Source organism: Hyla sarda, chromosome 3, assembly GCF_029499605.1.
Source record: "Hyla sarda isolate aHylSar1 chromosome 3, aHylSar1.hap1, whole genome shotgun sequence".
NCBI lineage: Eukaryota > Metazoa > Chordata > Amphibia > Anura > Hylidae > Hyla > Hyla sarda.
The window spans coordinates 187,592,345-187,614,747 of NC_079191.1; the positions used below are offsets into that span (position 1 = coordinate 187,592,345).

At 40.4% G+C, this 22,403-nt stretch overlaps 1 protein-coding gene across 2 annotated transcripts in view; it reads left to right on the forward strand.

The window, feature by feature from the left end:
- The window catches only part of AGPAT5 (1-acylglycerol-3-phosphate O-acyltransferase 5), a 110,118-nt gene that overhangs the window by 77,201 nt on the left and 10,514 nt on the right, over positions 1 to 22,403 (forward strand). For both annotated transcript variants that reach the window (XM_056565718.1, XM_056565719.1), the window contains exon 6: positions 4,671 to 4,832. In XM_056565718.1, the coding sequence (XP_056421693.1) occupies positions 4,671 to 4,832 (162 nt within the window). The remainder of the gene's footprint in view (positions 1 to 4,670; positions 4,833 to 22,403) is intronic.

Sequence of the window (22,403 nt, forward strand, 5' to 3'; positions counted from 1 at the left end):
GGAAACTTACTGTAAACCTGCCTGTGTGAATGTACCCTGTACGTTCACATGGGGGACAAACCTCCTGTTTCAAAACTACAACTCCCAGCATGTACTGACAGACCGTACATGCTGGGAGTTGTAGTTTTGCCACAGCTGGAGGCACACTGGTTGGAAAACCTTCAGTTAGGTTCTGTTACCTAACTCAGTATTTTCCAACCAGTGTGCCTCCAGCTGTTGCACAACTACAACTCCCAGCATGTACTGATGCTGGGAGATGTAGTTATGCAATAGCTGGAGGTACGCAACTACAACTCCCAGCATTCCGAGACAGCTGTTTGCTGTGTGGGCATGCTGGGATTTGCAGTTTTGCAACATCTGGAGGGCTACAGTTAGAGACCAGTGCACAGTGATCTCCAAACTGTGGACCTCCAGATGTTGCAAAACTACAAATCCAAGCATGCACAGACAGCAAACTGCTGTGTGGGCATGCTAGGAGTTGTAGTTTTGCAAGATCTAGAGGGCAGTATAGAGATCACTGTGCAGTGGTCTCTAAACTGTAGACCTCCAGCTGTTGCAAAACTGCAAGTCCCAGCATGCCCAAACAGCTGTCTAGGCATGCTGGGAGTTGTAGTTTTGCAACATCTGGAGGGCTACAGTCTGACTGTAACCCTCCAGATGTTGCTAGGCAACTTACCGGCTTCCGTCAGATCCAGGGAGCCATCCTCTTCTGCTGCACGACATGCCGCCCGCGCCGATCACCGCAGCCGATCCCATCCCGCAGCCTCCACAGACTGATAAGTGGATCTTCGGCGCCGTTCCGCCATCGTTTCCTTGTCCTGCCCCGCCTATTGTGGGTGGGCAGAACGGGGAAAACGAAAGTTAACCCCTCCCCGCCCCCGATCTGCTATTGGTGGTCGTGTCTAGACCACGAATAGCCAGGGATAGGAGGGGTGGCACCCCTGCCACCTCACTCCTATCCCTTCAGGGGGATAGTGGGTGTCTTAGACATCCGCGATCCCCTTTATATTCCGGGTCACCATAGACCCGTATGACCCGGAATCGGCGCAAATCGCAAGTGTGAATTCACTTGCGATTTGCGCCGATCGCCGACATGGGGGGTTCTGATGACTCCCCTGGGCATTTGCGCTGGGTGCCTGCTGATCGATATCAGGTACGCCCTGGGTCCTTAACCCCTTAAGGACTCAGGGTTTTTCCGTTTTTGCACTTTCGTTTTTTCCTCCTTACCTTTAAAAAATCATAACCCTTTCAATTTTCCACCTAAAAATCCATATTATGGCTTATTTTTTGCGTCGCCAATTCTACTTTGCAGTGACATTAGTCATTTTACCCAAAAATGCACGGCGAAACGGAAAAAAAAATCATTGTGCGACAAAATCGAAAAAAAAACGCCATTTTGTAACTTTTGGGGGCTTCCGTTTCTACGCAGTGCATATTTCGGTAAAAATTACACCTTATCATTATTCTGTAGGTCAATACGGTTAAAATGATACCCTACTTATATAGGTTTGATTTTGTCGCACTTCTGGAAAAAATCATAACTACATGCAGGAAAATTTATATGTTTAAAAATGTCATCTTCTGACCCCTATAACTTTTTTATTTTTCCACGTACGGGGCGGTATGAGGGCTCATTTTTTGCGCCGTGATCTGAAGTTTTTATTGGTATGATTTTTGTTTTGATCTGACTTTTTGATTACTTTTTATTCATTTTTTAATGTTATAAAAAGTTACCAAAATACGCTTTTTTGGACTTTGGAATTTTTTTGCGCGTACGCCATTGACCGTACGGCTTAATTAATGATATATTTTTATAGTTCGGACATTTACGCACGCGGCGATACCACATGTTTATTTTTTTTTTTTTTTACACTGTTTTATTTTTCTTATGGGAAAAGGGGGGTGATTGAAACTTTTATTAGGGAAGGGGTTAAATGACCTTTATTAACACTTTTTTTTAACTTTTTTTTTGCAGTGTTATAGGTCCCATAGGGACCTATAACACTGCACACACTGATCTTTCATCCTGATCACAGGCGTGTATTAACACGCCTGTGATCAGCATTATCGACGCTTGACTGCTCCTGCCTGGATCTCGGGCACGGAGCAGTCATTCGTCGATCGGACACCGAGGAGGCAGGTAAGAGCCCTCCCGGTGTCCGATCAGCTGTTCGGGACGCCGCGATTTCACCGCGGCGGTCCCGAACAGCCCGACTGAGCAGCCGGGATACTTTCAGTTTCACTTTAGAAGCGGCGGTCAGCTTTGACCGCCGCTTCTAAAGGGTTAATACCGCACATCGCCGCGATCGGCGATGTGTGGTATTAGCCGCGGGTCCCGACCGTTGATTAGCCGCCGGGACCCACGCGATATGATGCGGGATTGCGGCGCGATCCCGCTTCATATCGCGGGAGCCGGCGCAGGACGTAAATATACGTCCTGCGTCGTTAAGGGGTTAAAGAGGCACTGTCATTGTTAAAAACTTTTCATATATTGCAGGACTCCTTATAATATGACATTTCACAATATACACCTGTTAAAAAATTTTTATTTTTTTTTCACCTGAAATTCAAGCTCAAAATAGCCACCACTAGGGGTCGCCTGTCTTATAGCCAGACAGACTAGTCTAGATTTTACAGCATACCGGTATCCAGTATAGGAGATTTCTATTGAGTGTATGCAAAACTACAGATAAAGGATGTGTGGACATGCTGGGAGCTGTAGTTTTACATCATCTGGAGGCAACACTGCTCTAACACAGTTATTTACGAACGTTGCAGCTTCATTTTTTACTAAACTACAACTCCCAGCATGCTGAAATAGTCAAAGCTTTCTCGGACTCCTGAATAACAAAGAAGTTGATCAGACATTCCGGAGTCTGTGAAAGATAAACGTGACACATATTAAAAAGCTATGCTGATTAGCATCCAGCTTTACTAGGAGAAGATAAAACAGATAGAACATGTATTCATAAAAATGTTGTACTTTAATCTAAAAAATCCTTGCTCTAATTTTATAAAGATCTATTCTTATATTTATACATTTTATCCTGTTATGAATTCACCATAATGTCTTCTGATTACTGAAGGCAAGCTCCAAGTATCCTCCTCTGACACATGACACAGCATAAAACCAGAGAGGAAAGGGTTACAGAGTAGAGAGTACTGATTGGCTGACTGCCCAGGCTTGCTCCTGTGAGGGAGACAGACTGACACGCCCCCTCCAGCCTGCACAATGAAAAAGTACCTCACCAGCAGATAAATGTTTATATCTCTGGATATATAGATCCGAGACACATAAAAATTATATGCACATGATCGGGTCCTGAGTAACATATCACTTTTTTTCTTTTTTATGCCCTATGACAGGTACGCTTTAAGACCCAGGTACACAGGGTGTATCCATACGCCCTGGATCCTGTACGGGTTAAAATCTGTTTCCTGAGCAAACTCCACAACAAAAAAATTCATTGCAGATTTTGATTGGGAGAAATCAACAATAAACTTACATTTCTGCAACATGAATTGACATGTCGTTGATAGAAATAGAATCTGTTAAATAGCTGTTGGGGCAAGGAAACACATGGTAACTTTTTATGTGTATGTGCTTCCAGTAGGGACGCAGTCAAGCAGGAACAGGGATGGGAAGGGGAATGAGGAGGCATTCCAGCCCCCAGCATTTCAGGGCGTTTAGGAATGCCTCTTTGACACTTGGCACCAAAATATAAAAGCATTTTCTATTTTATGAAAGCACAGACAGAGGCATGAAACATGTGTCTCCTTGCTCCAACAGCTCTTGAACAATGTCAGCAGTTTGGACCTACATTGCAGCTGACAGACAGATTTAAAGCGGTAGTCCAGTGCTGAAAAACGTATCCCCTATCCTAAGGATAGGGGAGAAGTTTCAGATCGCAGGGGGTCTGAATGCTGGGCCAAACTCCCCCGCGATCTCTTTGTACGGGGCCCTGGCTCGCTGGCCAGATAGCGGGTGTTGACCACCACACGAAGCGGTGACTGACACGCCCCCTAAATATATCACTACGGCAGAGCCGGAGATTACCGAAGGCATCGCTCCGGCTCTGCCATCGAGTTGTATTGAGGGGGCGTGTCAGCCGCCGCTTAGAGCGGTGGTCAAATTGCCCCCTTCCCGCAGGCTGCCGCGCCCCCATACAGGAAATCGTGGGGGGTCCCTGCGGTCGGACCCCCCGCAATCTGAAACTTATCCCCTATCCTTAGGATAGGGGAAAAGTTTTTCAGCACTGGATATCACCTTTAAGATCTACACAGCAGTGTAGTTTCTACTTCCAATTTTTTTATTTAGCATGTTAATAATATTTGTAAAAATGTCGCCCAGTTTTGTAAAACGCTGTGCAAATGCTCAGAATATTCACCCTGTTTGTCATCCCCTTTTTATAACAATAATTTCATAGTGAAGTGTAAGTTACGTCTAAAGTGTGATTTATGAACTGTGAAATCATGGTTAAAGAAAGTTGCCTTTCAGAATATATATATATATATATATATATATATATATATATATACACACACACTAATATGCAGTTATTGTAAATTGCATGCCCTTTTTGTCATCCAGTGTGAAATATTTTTTTTGTTCTTTCCCCAAGATATTTAAAATTGTAAATTTCATATTGTGTAATGTGTTGTCTTCCTAGGACTGCCTGTTCTTAAGCATGTGTTAACACCACGTGTTAAGGCAACTCACATAGCGATTGAGACCATGCAGGACTACTTGGATGCTGTATATGATGTCACAGTTGCCTATGAAAAGACTACAACCCAAAGTGGCCAAAGGAAAGAAGCACCTGCCATGACAGGTAGATTTATACAATATGCACTTTGTGAACATAGTTGTGTTTCATTAGTTTACTGGAGCATTGACATAGGGACTTATTATAACATAAGCTTGTATGAGAGTGTGTGTAGTCCATTCCTACCTTAAATTTACCATTTTGTGCAAAATCTTTTTTAGCCCGTGTTTACATCTTACTATGTGATTCTCACCATAGGATGATCAGAAACAAATAAGTGTAAGTGCCCCCATTGCAAACAGCAAGGCATTTACAGCCATGCATTTGTATAACAAAGTGTGTAGTATGGCATTGTTTATGAAGCCTTAATTGGGTTATCCAGGAATCAGAAAAATGTGGCTTCTTTCTTCCATAAAAAGCACCACACCTCTCGTCCAGATTGCGTGTGGTATTTCACCAAAGTCACCAAGACAACCTGGATGACACGGTCTAAAAAACATAACTTTTATTTATACATTTAAACATTAATAGTTCCAGAAGAACCATGCATTGAAGCATGCAGCAACAGTCCATATATGTCTACAGCTCTTAAAGAGTACATCTCTTAATCTTATTACATTTTATAATTCTCCTAGTTCACTGCCCCATCATGATAAACCACCCCCTGCCTCTATATTTATAATTTTTTTAGTTTTCTTCCTTGAATATTGCTCTGTATTTTCTGCTCAGTCTCAGTCCGATTTACAGAATGAGAAGGGGCATTACCCAGCAGGCGTGACATCATCTGAAGCCATACAGGGGAGAACTTCCTCCATCATCACTCTGCTACACACAGCCCAGAGCAGTTCAATGTGTGAGGTGAGCTCTGATTGGATAAGGCTGCGCACACACCCCTCAGCATTTCCTGATTTTGGACTTCTGCAAGGCCAGCAGGGGTCCAAATAATGTGCAAAAGATGGGGGAAAATGTGCTCTGGACAAGTAGGGAGACACCTAGTGGCAGCTTTTTTAAACACAAATAAAACATAGAAAACTTACTTTTTTGAAAACAAAGTACATTAGAAAGATTTTTTATTTACCATAAGGAGGGCAATAGTAAAAACTAGTTTTAAAGATAGTGCCCATTAAACAAAGAATATTTATAGACAGCATCTGCAACATGCTATACTAAACAGACACACTAGCTGCTTTTAAAAGAACATTAACACTGTGTTTCCTACATGTTTTGTGACACCAGCCTTGTCATCACAGTTATAGAGACAAATGACTATCCAAATATGTAAAAAAAAAAATATTTGAAAAGTAGGAAAAGAGCGTAGTTTAAAGTTTTATCAGTTTTTTATATTTATGATAACCTATGTTTAATTTATTTTACACTTTTTAATTCCTTATATTGGACTATTTATAACATAATTTACTGAGCGACGATATTGTGTAATCTGTGATCTGCTAGTAGAGTCTGCCTCAGCGGACTCTATGAGCAGATCACAGTGGGACCTGCACGGGGACAGCTCAGGCTGCCAGAGAAAACAATGGGACCCCTGCAGTCACGTTGCAGGGTGCCATTCAGCAGGTAAAAGATGACACACCTGTCAGAAACCTCTTAAATGTCACAGCATTTAAGAGCTCCATGGATGGACTTCACCGTGATGCCGGTCATTGACAGTGAGTAGCAGCAACTGATAGCAGCAGTCATTTACAGTCTATGAAGCAAGCACTTTATAGACTCTTTGCAATGCTGCGTACATGTATGTCCCTGGGCGCTAAGGTGCAGGCAGCAGTGACGTATATGTATGTTGTGTGTCCTCTAGGGGTTTAATTTAGTCATGCCCATAGTCTGCAAAGCATTTTTTTTTTTTTTTTTATAAACTGGATTAGGTAAATAGACATTTAGTTGTACGGTATGGATTTATGATAGTGTTTTGTAATTCCTACTTTACAATCTCTCAATCATGATCATAAGCTTCTCACAGACAAGTTCTGCTTTGTATAATCAGTTGTAAATCCTCTAGTGAAGAAGTTTAGAAGTGGCGGCTTCTACAGAAGATGCATCACTGTGTTTTTCGATGCCAAATGTCTTCCAGAACGAGTAGTTCACTGGGTGACGTTAATTTCCCTTTGAGTTATTATCTCTATTAAAGTGCCTTATAAATATATAGCATCTTCTAACCATATTCAGGTTGTTCCTCTTTACAGAAAAAAAAACAGAATGTGTTTCTCTGCCAGATCTTTCATTTGTTTGGATTCAGGATTAAGTTTATTGGAAGCGTTGACAAGTATTTCATATTTGACAAATACTGTACCTAAGAAAAGATTAGTTCTGGAAATCTTTTTATTTATTTTTTCCTGGAAGCAGATAACTCTACACTAAATATGTTCGATGAAAATACCTCTTATCATAGAATACTGTACACTTGTATCGTATATCACATTTTGTGTTGTCATTTACACGGATGCCTTATTCTTTACATTAAGTCCTTAATGTGGATTACCTGTTGATTTTGTGACATTTAAAGCTGCAGCTTGTCTCCATCTGAGGTCATTACCAGCTATAGGTACATACGGCAGAGTAGCTTTGTCAGCACACATGCAAGATTTGCTGACAAATGACTAGAAGGCTCCCATCTGCTCTGCCTAAAATACACTTTTTTTTAATTCGAGAAGTGCTGTAACACTACTGTGCAGTGCAGCCATCTGCGTCAATAAAGTGTATGAAATCTGTAAAAAGGTTCTTATGCGTAAAGTGGTCATTAACACAAAATATTGCAAAAGAACTTATTTCTATGTACAGCACAATCCTTTATGTTATGTATTTTTAAGAATTTGTTTTTTCAAAGCCTGTTTTTAGTATTTTTAGTATGTTGTAATTTAATGATACACATTTCAGAAAATAGAAGCTGAAGTCACTTTTTTTTTTCTTTGCAAAAATGATTGCAACTGATGACTTTTTGATAAAAACAAAACATCCTTATTGTTGATGATCCCTGATAATTTTAAGAACTTTACACAGTGTTAAATATTGAGTTTGAGTTTTTCTTGTATTTGTCTAAAATGGTGCACACACTGATATTACTTGGTGCTTAATTTGACATTTGATGGGGGGAAAAAAAGATAAAGACATGATAAGGCTATTAACAAAAATCAGCCCAAAGAATCCTCCACACTTCCTCTCTTGCCCTTAAAGGGGTACTCCGGTGGAAAACATTATTATTATTATTTATTTTATTTTTAATCAACTGGTGTCAGAAATTTAACCAGATTTGTAAATTACGTCTATTAAAAAAAAATAATCTTACCTTCCAGTACTTATCAGCTGCTGTATAATACAGAGGAAGTTCTTTTCTTTTTGAATTATTTTCTGTCTGTCCACAGTGCTCTCTACTGACACCTCTGTCCATGTCAGGAACTGTCCAGAGCAGGAGACATTTGCTGTGGAGATTTGATCCTGCTCTGGACAGTTCCTGACATGGAAAGAAGTGTCAGCAGAGAGCACTGTGGACTGACAGAAAAGAACCTCTGTATTATACAGCAGATGATATTTACTGGAAGGATTGAGATTTTTAAATAGAAGTAATTTACAGATCTGTTTAACTTTCTGGCACCAGTTGATTTTAACCCCTTAAGGACCCGGGCTTTTTCTGTTTTTTCATCTTCAATTTTTCCTCCTTAACTTAAAAAAATCATAACTCTTTAACATTTTCACCTTAAATTCTATATGATGGCTTCTTTTTTGCGTCACTAATTCTACTTTGTAATGACATTAGTCATTTTACCCAAAAATCTACGGTGAAGCGGGAAAAAAAATCAATGTGCGACAAAATTGATGAAAAAACACTATTTTGTGAGTTTTGGGGGCTTCCGTTTTTACGCAGTACAGTTTTTGGAAAAAATGACACCTTATCTTTATTCTGTAGGTCCATACGGTTAAAATGATACCCTACTTGTATAGGTTTGATTTTGTATCACTTCAGAAAAAAATCATGAATACATGCAGGAAGTTGTATATGTTTAAAATGGCCATCTTCTGACCCCTATAACTTTTTTATTTTTCTGTGTTCAGGGCGCTATGAGGGCTAATTTTTTGCGCCGTTTTTAGCGGTACCATTTTTGTTCTGATCAGACTTTTTGATCACTTTTTATTCACTTTTTAGTGGTATAAAAAGTGATCAAAAATGCGCTATTTTTGACTTTTGAATTTTTTTGCGCGTACGCCATTAAACGTGCGGTTCAAAAAGCAGTATATTTTTATAATTCGGACATTTCCGCACACGGCAATACCACATATGTATGTTTTTATTTACACTTTTTTTTTTATTCTTGGAAATGCTGGGTTCAAACTTTTATTAGGGGAAGGGATAATTGAAAGGGTTAATGATTTTTTTACACTTTTTTATGCAATATTATAGCTCCTATAGGGGGCTATAACATTGCATTAACTGATCTTTTACACTGATTGATTCATCTCCATAGGAATGGATCAATCAGTGTTTTCGGCGATTGATTGCTCAAGCCTGGATCTCAGGCTTGAAGCATTCATTTGGCGATCGGACAGCACAGGAGAAGGTAAGAAGACCTCCTCCTGTGCTACAGCTGTTCGGGATGCCGCGATTATGCCGCGGCGATCCCGAACAGCTCCCTAGGCTAGCCGGGCACTTTCACTTTCGTTTTTAACCGCGCGGCTCAGCTTTGAGCGCGCGGCTAAAGGGTTAATAGCACGCAGCGCCGCGATCGGTGCCGCGCGCTATTAGCGGCGGGTCCCGGCTTCACTATGACGCCGGGCCCGCCGCGATATGATGCGGGGTCGCCGTGTGACCCCGCGTTATATCGCAGGACAGGGACTCCTGACGTACGCGTACGTCATGGGTCCTTAAGGGGTTAAAAAAAGTTTTCGGCCGGAGTACCCCCTTTTAACCCCTTAAGGACCCAGCCCATTTTCAGCTTAAGGACCTGGGCATTTTTTGCACATCTGACCACTGTCACTTTAAAGGGGTACTCTGGTGGTTAAGATTTTTGGCTATATTGTATCTTCTTTTAATGTTCATGTTTTTTGCAATTGACATGTATTATATGTTTGTATAGCATGTGTCTTTTTTTTCTTACCTTTTTGTGCGCCAGGAAGTTCTGTAGTTCTGTGTTGGATCTCTTACTGTTGTCCACAGCGTCTGCCATGTTAGGATTAGGCTGTGGACATGGCTTTTTTTCTTTCTCTGTTCTTTCAGAACTGCATAAGAGAGAGAAGCCACGCCCCCTCATCTCCCCCTCCAGGTGGTCGCAGGTGTGCATGAGAGAAAGAAGCCAGAGCAGGGGGAGAGAGAGGACGTACACAGCTCCTCCTCTCCCCTCCCCCTGCTTTGTCTTCTGAGGACGCTGGTCTGCACTGAAAGAAGACAGAGACTATTAAGAGTGTTATCTGAAGGGGAGGATAACAAAGTGCACGGGCTGGGGATGTATAGACTGCAGGGGAATAAATCTTGGACTGGGGATGATTTCTGTGTGTGAAGGGGGGGGGGGGTGGACTCCTGAATGACACATGCTGGGAGTTGTTGTCCCTGTTATGTGTGTGTGTATGCTAGTGTTTACAAACCAATGTGCCTCCAGCTGTAGCAAAACTACAACTCCAAGCATGCTTGGACAGACTTTGGGCATGCTGGGAGTTGTAGTTTTGCAACAGCTGGAGGCACACTGGTTGGGAAACACTGGCCTAGCCTATTCAGTATATTACAAACAAAGTGCATTGTTTTCCAATCAGGGTGTCTTCAGCTGTATCAAAACTACAACTCCCAGCATGCCCAGACAGCTTTTGCCTGTCCGGGCATGCTGGTAGTAGTAGTTTTGCAACTCCACGAGGCACCCTGGTTGGGAAACACTGGTGTATGCCCTATAAAGGTGTGGTGAACTACAAACCCCAGGAGACTACAAAGGCAGCATGCTGGTGTTATACCACAGACTGAAGACTGTTGTAGTCCCTTTTCTGTGTGTATGCCATTGTATGCCAACTAGGGCTGATTATATTAGTGTGCTGTGTATAAGGGGGCCGACCCGGGAAAATAGTAGGGTGGGTAAAGGGCGGAACAAACGAACAAACAAACGAACAAAAAAAAAGGAGCCGACCCAAACCAGCAAGGCATGTGGCATGCTGGGATTTGTAGTTTTCAGCACAGCAAGAAACAGGAAATAGAAGCAAAGATAGGAAAACAAAGTGGGGTATAAAAAGACAACAAAGAACGGAAATAGAGTAGCCTAAACAACAAGAATTGAAATGAAACAAAACAAATAGGGTAAGTCAAAAACGGAAAAACACGTTGACCACCGGAGTACCCTTTAAGCATTAATAACTCTGGGATGCTTTTACTTTTCATTCTGATTACAAGATTGTATCTTCATGACATATTCTACTTTGTCAGTTGTAAATTTTTGTCAATACTGAAAAAGTCCCAAATTTTACGAAAAATTTAAACATTTAGCATTTTTTATGAGAAAAATAGACATAACAAATAAATTATATATTTATTCACATATACAATATGTCTACTTTATATTTTCATTATAAAGTTGACATGTTTTTACTTTTGGAAGACATCAGGGGGCTTCACAGTATAGCAGCAATTTTCCAATTTTTCACAAAATTTTCAAAATCTGAATTTTTCAGGAACCAGTTCACTTTTGAAGTAGATTTGAAGGGCCCTTATATTAGAAATACCCCATAAATGACCCCATTATAAAAATTGCTGTGTTTCACGGGAATAGCTGCAAAGTGAAGGAGAAAATTTAAAATCTTCATTTATTACACTCACATGTTCTTTTAGACCCAGTTTTTGAAATTTTACAAGGGGTAAAAGGAGAAAAAGCCCACCAAAATTTGTAACCCATTTTCTCTCGAGTAAGGAAATACCTCATGTGTATATAAAGTGTTCGGGGGGCACAGTAGAGGGCTCAGAAGGAAATGAGCGACAATGGGACTTTGGAGAGTGAGTTTTTCTGAAATGGATTTTGGGGGGCATGTCACATTTAGGAAGCCCCTATGGTGCCAGAACAGCAACAAAAAAAAACATGGCATACTATTTTGGAAACTACACCCCTCAAATAATGTAATAAGGGGTACAGTGAGCCTTAATACCCCACAGGTGTTTGATGACTTTTCATTAGTCGGATGTGTACATTTATTTATTTTTTTTCCACTAAAATGGTGGTTTTACCCCAAATCTTACATTTTTATAAGGGCTAATAGGAGAAAATGCCCCCCAAATTTTTTAATCCCCTCTCTTCTGAGTATGGAAATACCCCCTGTGTGGACGTCAAGTGCACTGCGGGCGCACTACAATGCTCAGAAGAGAGGTCGTCACATTTGGTTTTTGGAAAGCAAATTTTGCTGAAAGGGTTTTTGGGGGGCATGTCGGATTTTGGAAACCCCTATGATGCCAGAACAGCAAAAAAAAAAAAAAAACACATGGCATAATATTTTGGAAACTACACCCCTCGAGGAACGTAATAAGGGGGGGGGGGTACAGTGAGCCTTAACACTCCACAGGTGTTTGACAAATTTCCGCTAAATTTGGGCGTGAAAATTAAAAATGATTAATTTTTTTTACAAAAATGCTGGTGTTACCCATAATTTTTCATTTTTACAAGGGGTAATAGGAGAAAAAGCCTCCGAAAATTGGTAACCCCATCTCTTCTGAATATGGAAATACTCCATATGTGGATGTGCTCTGCGGGCGAACTGCAGTGCTCAGAAGAGAAGGAGCGCCATTGAGCTTTTGGAGAGATCATTTGGAATAGAAGTCGGGGGCCATGTGCGTTTACAAAAGCACCCCTGTGGTGCCGGAACAGTGGACCCCCGCCAAATGACCCCATTTTGGAAACTACACCCCTCACAGAATTTAATAAGGTATGCAGTGAGAATTGACATCCCACTGGCGGTTGACAGATCTTTGGAACAGTGGGCTGTGCAAATGAAAAAAATGTTTTTTCATTGTGTCCAACTTAAACGGAAATTCGTCAAACACCTGTGGGGTGTTAAAGGGGTTATCCAGGAAAAAACTTTTTTTTATATATCAACTGGCTCCAGAAAGTTAAACAGATTTGTTAATTGCTTCTATTAAAAAATCTTAATCCTTTCAGTAATTATGAGCTTCTGAAGTTTAGGTTGTTCTTTTCTGTCTATGTAATCTCTGATGACACGTGTCTCGGGAAACGCCCAGTTTAGAAGAGGTTTGCTATGCGGATTTGCTTCTAAACTGGGCGTTTCCTGAGACAGGTGTCATCAGAGATTACTTAGACAGAAGAGAACAACCTTAACTTCAGAAGCTCATAAGTACTGTAAGGATTAGGATTTTTTAATAGAAGTCATTTACAAATCTGTTTCTGGAGCCAGTTGATGTATAAAAAAAAGTTTTTTCCTGGAATACCCCTTTAAGTCTCACTATACCCTTTTACATTCCGTGAGGGGTGTAGTTTCCAAAATGGGGTCACATGTGGGTATTTATTGTTTTGCGTTTATTTCAGAACCGCTGAAAAATCAGCCACCCCTGTGCAAATCACCAATTTAGACCTCAAATGTACATGATGCGCTTTTAATTCTGAGCCATGTTGTGTGCCCACAGATCACTTTACACCCACATATGGGGTATTTCCGTACTCAGGAGAAATTGCGTTACAGATTTTGGGGGTCTTTTATTATTTTTATTTTTTTGTGAAAATTAAAAGTATGGGGCACCATAATTTTTTTTTATTTTTTACATTAACATGCTGGTGTAGACCCCAACTTTACCTTTTCATAAGGGGTAAAAGGAGAAAAAGCCCCCAAAACTTGTAACGCAATTTCTCCCGAGTACGGAAATACCCCATGCTGCCACTGCTCCTGCCGCCGGGACCGCCACCACCGCTCCTGAGGGGAACCCCGCCGGGCCAGGGAGAGGTAGGAGACCCCGCAGGCCCCGATCACCGCCCAGTAGGGCAGTGATTGGGTCGTCGTTCCGACCAATCAATCATGTGATCGTGAGGTGACACCCGTGCCACCGCACTCCTGCTGGGTAAGGATGAATGGGGACCTGATCTCGGACAGCCCCATTCACCCTTTTTTTCCGGGTCACCAGAGACCTGATTGACCCGGAATCGCCCCAAATCGCTGGTCTGAGTTAACATGGGGGCGATTTGGGGTTTGCACTGGGTGCCTGCTGAATTATTTTAGTTGGCATCCCGGTCCGGTCCCCGCCCGGTGCGCTGTGGGGACCGAAATTCCCACGGGCGTACATCGACGCCATAGGTCCTTAAGTTCCAAGGAGCCAGGGTGTATCCATATGCCCTGGGTCCTTAAGGACCTCTGGACAGGTTAGAGCATGCCTAGAAAACTTTCCCACGTAAATCTGTGAGTCAGCTTTAGGCTGTTGGTCCTGTAGTCCATGTTCTTGCTGTAAACAGATCTCTAAATGCTCTTAACAGAACTGATCAGAAACTAAGACCTTACGCCTGCTTCCATAATAATGCACAGAAAATGGAATTTACAGTCAAAATAGAAACAGAAAAAACATATTATTTCAGTGTCTGTTTCTAATCTGTAAAGAAAACTAGGTGAAACATTCCCTATGTTCCCCTTAACATTCCAGTGTATTTCAGATGTATTTATAGCCTTAAAAATATGGCCATATTTCTAAACAAAATAGCAAAGTTGTTGAGTTTGTTGCAGGTTTTCACATCTTTACTGCTGTTTTTCCTCTAATGTTTGGATGTTATTCAGGACGTTCTTTCTAAACCCCTTAACGACTTTGGATGTAAATGTACAACCTAGTGCGATGGTACTTAACGCACCAGAATGTACATTTATGTCCTATACATGACGTGTGCACTGGATCAGTGCTCGCATCATGCACTGTGGGTTGCGGCTGCTATCAGCCATTAACCCCTCAGATGCCGTGATCAATACTGATCAAGGCATCTTCAGCAGTGCGGCACTTTGAATGGGTGAGCAGATTGCCTGCAGCGCTGCAGTAGGGATACGATCACCCAAGATGGCAGGCGGAGGTTTCCTCACCTGTGTCCTGCCGTCATCCTGGTGTCTTCTGCTCTTGTCTGCAATCGAGCAGACCAGAGCAGTAGATAGCCAATAATGCTGTTCAGTGCTATGCCTATGTATAGCACTGAACAGTATTAGCAATCAAGTGATTGCTATGAATAGTCCCCTGTGGGGATTATATAAGTAGAAAAAAAAGTTTAAAAAAAATGTGAATAAGCCCCTCACTAAAAAAAAAAAATTTAATTTCCCGTTTTACAAAAAAATGTAAAAAAAATAAATGATCATATCTGGTATCACTGCGTGTGTAAATGTCTGAACTATTAAAATATGTTAATGATCCCGTACTGTGAACGATGTAAACTTAAAAAAATAAAAAAGGTCAGAAATTGCTGCATTTTGGTTACATTACTTTCCAGAAAAATTTTATAAAGTGCTCAAAAAGTCACATACGCAATAGTGGTACCAATAAAAACTACAGATCATGGCGCAAAAAGTATACAGCCCCCTATACGAAAAAATTTGAAAGCTATAGGGGTCATAATAGGGCGACCTAAAACATACAAATTTTGCGATTTTTTTTTTTATTGGTACAATAATAGTAAAGCGTGTTAACTTGGGTATCATTTTAATCATTTTGACCCACAGAATACAGAGGGGCAAAAAAGTATTTAGTCAGCCACCAATTGTGTAAGTTCTCCCACTTGAAAAGATGAGAGGCCTGTAATTTTCCTCATAGGTATACCTCAACTATTAGAGACATAATGAGAAAAAAAATCCTTAAAATCACATTCTGATTTTTAAAGAATTTATTTTCAAATTATGGTGGTATATAACAAAGTATTGAGATGAACTTTCGTTATTGACCCTTTGTTGGCAATTACAGAGGTCAAACGTTTTCTGTAAGTCTTCACAAGGTTTTCACACACTGTTGCTGGTATTTTGGCCCATTCCTCCATGCAGATCTCCTTTAGAGCAGTGATGTTTTGGGGCTGTCGCTGGGCAACACACTTTCAACTCCAAAGGTTTTCTATGGGGTTAAAATCTGGAGACTGGCTAGGCCACTCCAGGACCTTGAAATGCTTCTCACAAAGCCACTCCTTCATTGCCCGGGCAGTGTGTTTGGGATCATTGTCATGCTGAAAAAACCCAGCCATGTTTCATCTTCAATGCCCTTGCTGATGGAAGGAGGTTTTCACTCAAAATCTAATGATGCATGGCCCCATTCATTCTTTCCTTTTCATGGATCAGTCATCCTGGTCTCTTAGCAGAAAAACAGCCCCAAAGCATGATGTTTTCACCTCCGTGCTTCACAGTAGGTATGGTGTTTTTTGGATGCAAATCGGCATTCTTTCTCCTCCAAACACGACGAGTTGAGTTTTTACCAAAAAGTTCTACTTTGGTTTCATCTGACCATATGACATTCTCCCAATCCTCTTCTGGATCATCCAAATGCCCTCTAGCAAACTTCAGATGGGCCCGGATATGTACTGGCTTAAGCAGGGGGACATGTCTAGCACTGCATGATTTGAGTCCCTGGCGGCGTAGTGTGTTATTGATGGTAGCTTTTGTTACTTTGGTCCCAGTTCTCTGCAGGTAATTCACTAGGTCCCCCCGTGTGGTTCGACGTTTATTGCTCACCGTTCTTGTGATCATTTTGACACCATGGGGTGAGATCTTGCGTGGAGCCCCAGATCGAGGGTGATTAGTGGTCTTGTATGTCTTCCATTTTCTAATAATCGCTCCCACAGTTGATTTCTTCACACCAAGATGCTTGCCTATTGCAGATTTAGTCTTCCCAGCCTGGTGCAGGTCTACAATTTTGTTTCTGGTGTCCTTCGAGAGCTCTTTGGTCTTGGCCATAGTGGAGTTTGGAGTGTGACTGTTTGAGGTTGTGGACAGGTGTCTTTTATACTGATAACAAGTTCGAACAGGTTCCATTATACAGGTATCGAGTGGAGGACAGAGGGGACTCTTAAAAAGAAGTTATAGGTCTGTGAGAGCCAGAATTCTTGCTTGTTTGTAGGTGACCAAATACTTATTTTCCACCATAATTTGCAAATAAATTCTTTAAAAATCAGACAATGTGATTTAAAGGATTTTTTTTTCTCATTATGTCTCTCATAGTTGAGGTATACCTATGATGGAAATTACAGGCCTTCATATTTTTAAGTGGGAGAACTTGCACAATTGGTGGCTGACTAAATTCTTTTTTGCCCCACTGTATATAGAACATGTAATTCTTACCGTAAAATGCACTGCACCCTACAAAAACTGGACAAAAGTTGCAAAACTACGGTTTTCTTTTTAATTTCCCAACAAATTTATAATTTTTGGTTGCACCGTACATTTTATGGTAAAATAAGGCTTCTTTCACACTACAAAATGACTGTTTTAAAGATCCGTCTAAAAATCAGCTGGGAAACGGCAGTTACAAAATCCCATTATAGTCTATGGGATTTTTCTAATAGCCGTTTTAACCCGTTATAGCCCGTTATCAATAATGGACATTATTTTGTGATGGAAGACTATAATGGCCGTATAGGATTTTGTAACTGCTGTCTTTAGCCGATTTTCAGACGGAACTTCGTACGGATCTTTAAAATGCAGTCATTTTGTAGTGTGAAAGGGGCCTAAAAGGTGTCATTACAAAGTACAATTGGTCACGTAAAAACAATTCCTTGTGTCTGTGGATGGAAAAATAAAAAAGTTATGGATTTTAGAAGGTGAGGAGGCAAAAATTAAGCTGGCTGAGTCCTTAATTCCCAAATGGGGAATTCCTTAAGGACCAAGCGGTTTACCATTTTTGCACTTTCGTTTTTTCCTCCTTACATTTCAAAAATCATAACCCTTTCAATTTTGCACCTAAAAATCCATATGATGGCTTTTTTTTTTTTTTTTTTTTTTTTTTTTTGCACCACCAATTCTACTTTGCAGTGACATCAGTCATTTTACCCAAAAATCTACAACGAAACAGAAAAGAAAATCATTGTGCGACAAAATTGAAGAGAAAAAACATTTTGTAACTTTTGGGGGCTTCCATTTCTCCGCATTACATTTTTCGGTAAAAATTACACCTTATCTTTATTCTGTAGGTCCATACAATTAAAATGATACCCTACTTATATAGGTTTGATTTTGTCGTACTTGTGGAAAAAAACATGCAGGTAAATTAAATTAATAAGTTTAAAATTGTCATCTTCTGACCCATATAACTTTTTTATTTTTCCGCGTACGGGGCGGTATGAGGCCTCATTTTTTTGATTTTTTTTTGACCGTGCGGTTTAATTAACTATATATTTTTATAATTCAGACATTTATGCATGTTTCGATACCACATATGTTTATTTTTATTTACACAGTTTTTTTTTAATGGGGAAAAGGATGGATTCTAATTTTTATTAGGGAAGGGGTTAAATCACATTTATTAACTTTTCTTTTACTTTTTTTATGCAATGTTATAGCCCCCTCTAGGGGCTATAACATTGCATACACTGATTGCAGGCACTGTTCAATGCATTGCCATAGGAATGCATTGATCAGTGTTTTCTGCACTTGATTGCTCAAGCCTGGATTTCAGGCTTGGAGCAATCAAATGCCGATCAGACAGTCGGGAAGAAAAGGCAATCCCTACTGTCCTCTCAGCTGTTCGGGACACCTGGATTTCACCCTGGCAGTCCCGAACAGCTCCGCTGAGCTAGCAGTTATGGATTTCTTGTTGTAGTGTCCACACTAGTCCAATTCTATTGCTGTTACTGCACGATGCAATAAAGAAAACCCTGTTTTTGCACGAATTCATGTGGTGAGTGCCTCCTGAATTTCTATACAAGTTTGACCTGCATGAACTATATCTGTTGAGATTGAGCACCCAATCCAAGATTCGTTTGGTTTACAGTCACCCTATGCTCCAGGCTTTGTGTGCTTATATGGACTGTAGGAGAGACGTAAGTGGAAGTAGAGCTGTTCCAGTATTTCGCTATCTCTACCATTCACATATGTGGAATATATTTAGATAATATGATACCTTAATGGGACACTCTTATCAAAATGCCAAAAAAAAATAAAACTTGTTCGGAACTGAATTGTTTTATTTATTGTTTAAAAAAATGTTGGTTACAATAAGAAAACTTTTGTTTTGTGTATTTGTTTACGGGGTCTATTTTTTCCCCTAGATGATTCCTACTATGTATATGCATTTTAGTTGTAGCATTATTTTCAAAGCATAGCTGTCTTTCCAAGTAACTGTGTAGAATAAGCTTTAGAATAATTATCAGTGGTATCTGACCTAGTTGGGGCAGACTGGCCTCTATAATGTCTCCTACACACACAGAAGAGGGGATCTTGATGATCTGTAGTTAACCCATAGAATAAACATGGAGAATATAACAGAGCAGTAAAAGGCAGTGTGAATTCAGCTCTGGGGTGACAGGATACTTATTATAAGGTGTTTCGCACTCGCAGCTCATTCATCCTCCCCTTACCTCTTCTCTTCAAAGACTTCTATGGCAGCATGTCACTTGATAACTTCATTGAGTTTATGGTCTTCTTTCAGGACTTATTTTGCATTAAATTGCAGTGAATGATCAGAAGTGGCTTATAGGTTGAGAGAGGCATTTTCTCTGATAAGATAGATTAGTGTTTGCCATGTTCACTTGTACTATTGATTTATGTAAACTTCACTGATTTTACAGCGACCATTGAAGAAACTATTTATATGGTGCCTATGAGTTTAAAACAGGCTAATTTATATTGTCTTAAAGGTTATCCTAGATGGGAAGGGAAGTAAAATTAAAATTCAGTAGTGTCTCTTTATGGCTTTTATTACAGCCTTTTATGTCCTGCGCAATGGGCCTCTTGGCATAGTATTATGGACTTCTGTGAAATGATGACCTTAGATCTGCCTGACATCTCCAGTGTGCTGTAGGGAAACCTATTGCCTGATTCTTACATCATGTATTTGGTCGGTATTTTGAAGCCAAAATCAGGAAGGGATGTAAGTAATGAAGTATAAATCTTTCTTTTATATTTTGCATGTTTAGGCACACACCTGATTTTGGCTTATAACTAGTGATACAAAAGTACTGACCAAATTTGCAATGTTACTGTGTCCCTCACTACTAGTCATTTCTACCCATTGTAAAAGCACACCTGTCACCTGCATATGCTGCTTATATTACGATTATGCGGTATTCATTAAACTGCTCCTGTTGGCAATATATATATATGTCTCTACATAATCCTGTCAGTCCAATAAAAAAGGTATTACAAGATACTGCAACTACCGATGATTTTGCTTTTTGCATCACTGGACTAATACGGCTACTCCTAACTAATATATATATATATATATATATATATATATATATATATATATACACATATGTATTATACATTACTATGGTCCTCTTATCTGGTCCATAAGCTCTTGGTAAGTTTTGTTCTTCTAGAACATTGTGACGTAATTGCTTGAGACAAATTGTGTATGAACGTGTCCAGTGCAGTTGTAATGTACTCTATAAATAGAAGATAAGAGGTCCTTTGTTCTGTTATAGTTTATTGAAAAATGTTTAGAAAGAGAACTTGAGTAGGATTAAATATATCATTGAAATGTAAAGAAATGGTTCAGAGCAGCACATTCTCAAGCTTGGATGTAAAAAAGAAAGCTTTTGTAGCGCCTTAATAATTTTTTTAATCACATTTTCTTGACCGCTTTTGTAAGTTGTAAAGACTTGGATTTTCTATATGTACATAACTAACTTCTAACTTGGTTATGTAACTACACAACTTAGAGAAGATAGTTTTTTATATCATGCATAATGAAGAGGCCTAAATTGTCTCAAAGACCTTCTGCGTAATCCCTAGAGTATGCAGGACACACATGTACGCCCTGCGTCTGCTCCTGGTCTGTGAAGTGCACTCAGGAGCTGAGCGATCTTCATACCACGTGGGTCCCATATGCTATCAGCAGCTTGGACCACGGCTAATGCAGATTGGGCCGATGTCCGTCTTTCATCTGTGTGGTTGGTGCTCAAACAGTGCAGACAGCCTCAGCACCTAACGGGAGCACTAATAACACTGATCAATGCTGTGCTAAAATCGCACTAAAAATAGTGAGTAAAATTTAAGTTAATAAATGTGAATAGGTCCTTTCCCCAATTAGTTTGAATCACCCCCTTTTTCCAATTTTTTAAAAATAATGTAAACAAAAATAAACTTAAACATACGCGGTGTCACAGTGTGTGGAAATGTCCGAACTATTAAAATATAATGTTAATGAAACCACAAGATCAATGGTGTAAATGTAAAAAAACAAAGTACAGCATTGCAGATTTTTCGTCACTGTATATACCTGAGAAAAAGAGCAATAAAAAATTTCCATCAAAACAAAAATGGGACTTGTTTCTGCAAACACAGAAATTGGAATTTCCTTGCCAATAACATCTGGCACGGAAATTGTTGTGTGCTCAGCGCAGCAGAATCTCCGTGGAGAATTCCACATGGAAATTCGAACGTGTGAACATAGCCTCAGAGTTATAGGGTCAGAAGAGCACAGTTTAAGCATACTCGTTTTTTGCAAGAAATCTGTTTGAAAAACCTTTATAAATTGTGTTATGCTTTAACTGTATGAAAAATCAAGCCCTCTGTTAGGGTCACGGCAGGTGGTGGATCCTCTGTGCCTGTGTGGATGATGACGTGAGCCGTGCCAGGGAGTCACTGCCCCTGGAACGACTCGTTCACACATGTTGCTGGGTTGTGGTGTGGCACAAAAGGAAACAGACAAGATGAGGTCAAGGTAGCAGTAGGTCAGGGCAGGTGGCACAGGTGCAGGGTCAGGTAATGGAATGAGGATATCGGTAAACACTTAATTAAATGAGTACTGGCCCTTTAAATGTAAGAGCTCCGGCGTGCGCCGCCCTAGGAGGCGCGAGAACAGGAAGACCAGAGAGGTGAGTGACTGGCTGGGATTTGCACCCGGCAGCGGGGTCATGACAAGAGAGCGCTCACGGCCAGCATGTCTGGCCGGAGCGCAGATGTTACACCCTCATATGGGTCTGTAGGAGGGAAATTAAGTGTTATGGCTAGTGCAAAAATGAAACCTCACTGGGTCCTTAAGGGGTTAAAGAGGAACTGTGGGAGATAGTGACATCTATAGACAGGAGACAAGGTGCTTATCACATATATGTTTTATAGTATGTTGAAGACCCCACACTCTCGGTTACTGAGAACACTAAAACAAATCCAGTATTTTAGTACTGGCCTCTAGCGAGAGCATTTATGTGAATGGTACTTGTAATCATCACTGCAGGAACGCCAGTGACCACAAGATCTCGTGGGGTGTTTTTGGGGGGGAAATTAGTATAGGATTTTAAACTGGCACATTCTCTTAAAAAAAACTTTTGACATGTTGTAAAGGGAAGTCAACAGTTTTGATCAATCTTGTGTGCTTCTTTTCCTTCGCTCGTTGTCAATCAAATCAATTTTTTCATTGCATTAGTCTATGTTGTGAAAGAGTTGACAACTGACCAGTGAGTGTAAAGCACTGCCACTTACTTCACTGGTTTATAACTCACGATCGCACTCGATCTCGGCACTGAGACCAAGTGTGACCTAAACGCTTGACATTTATCC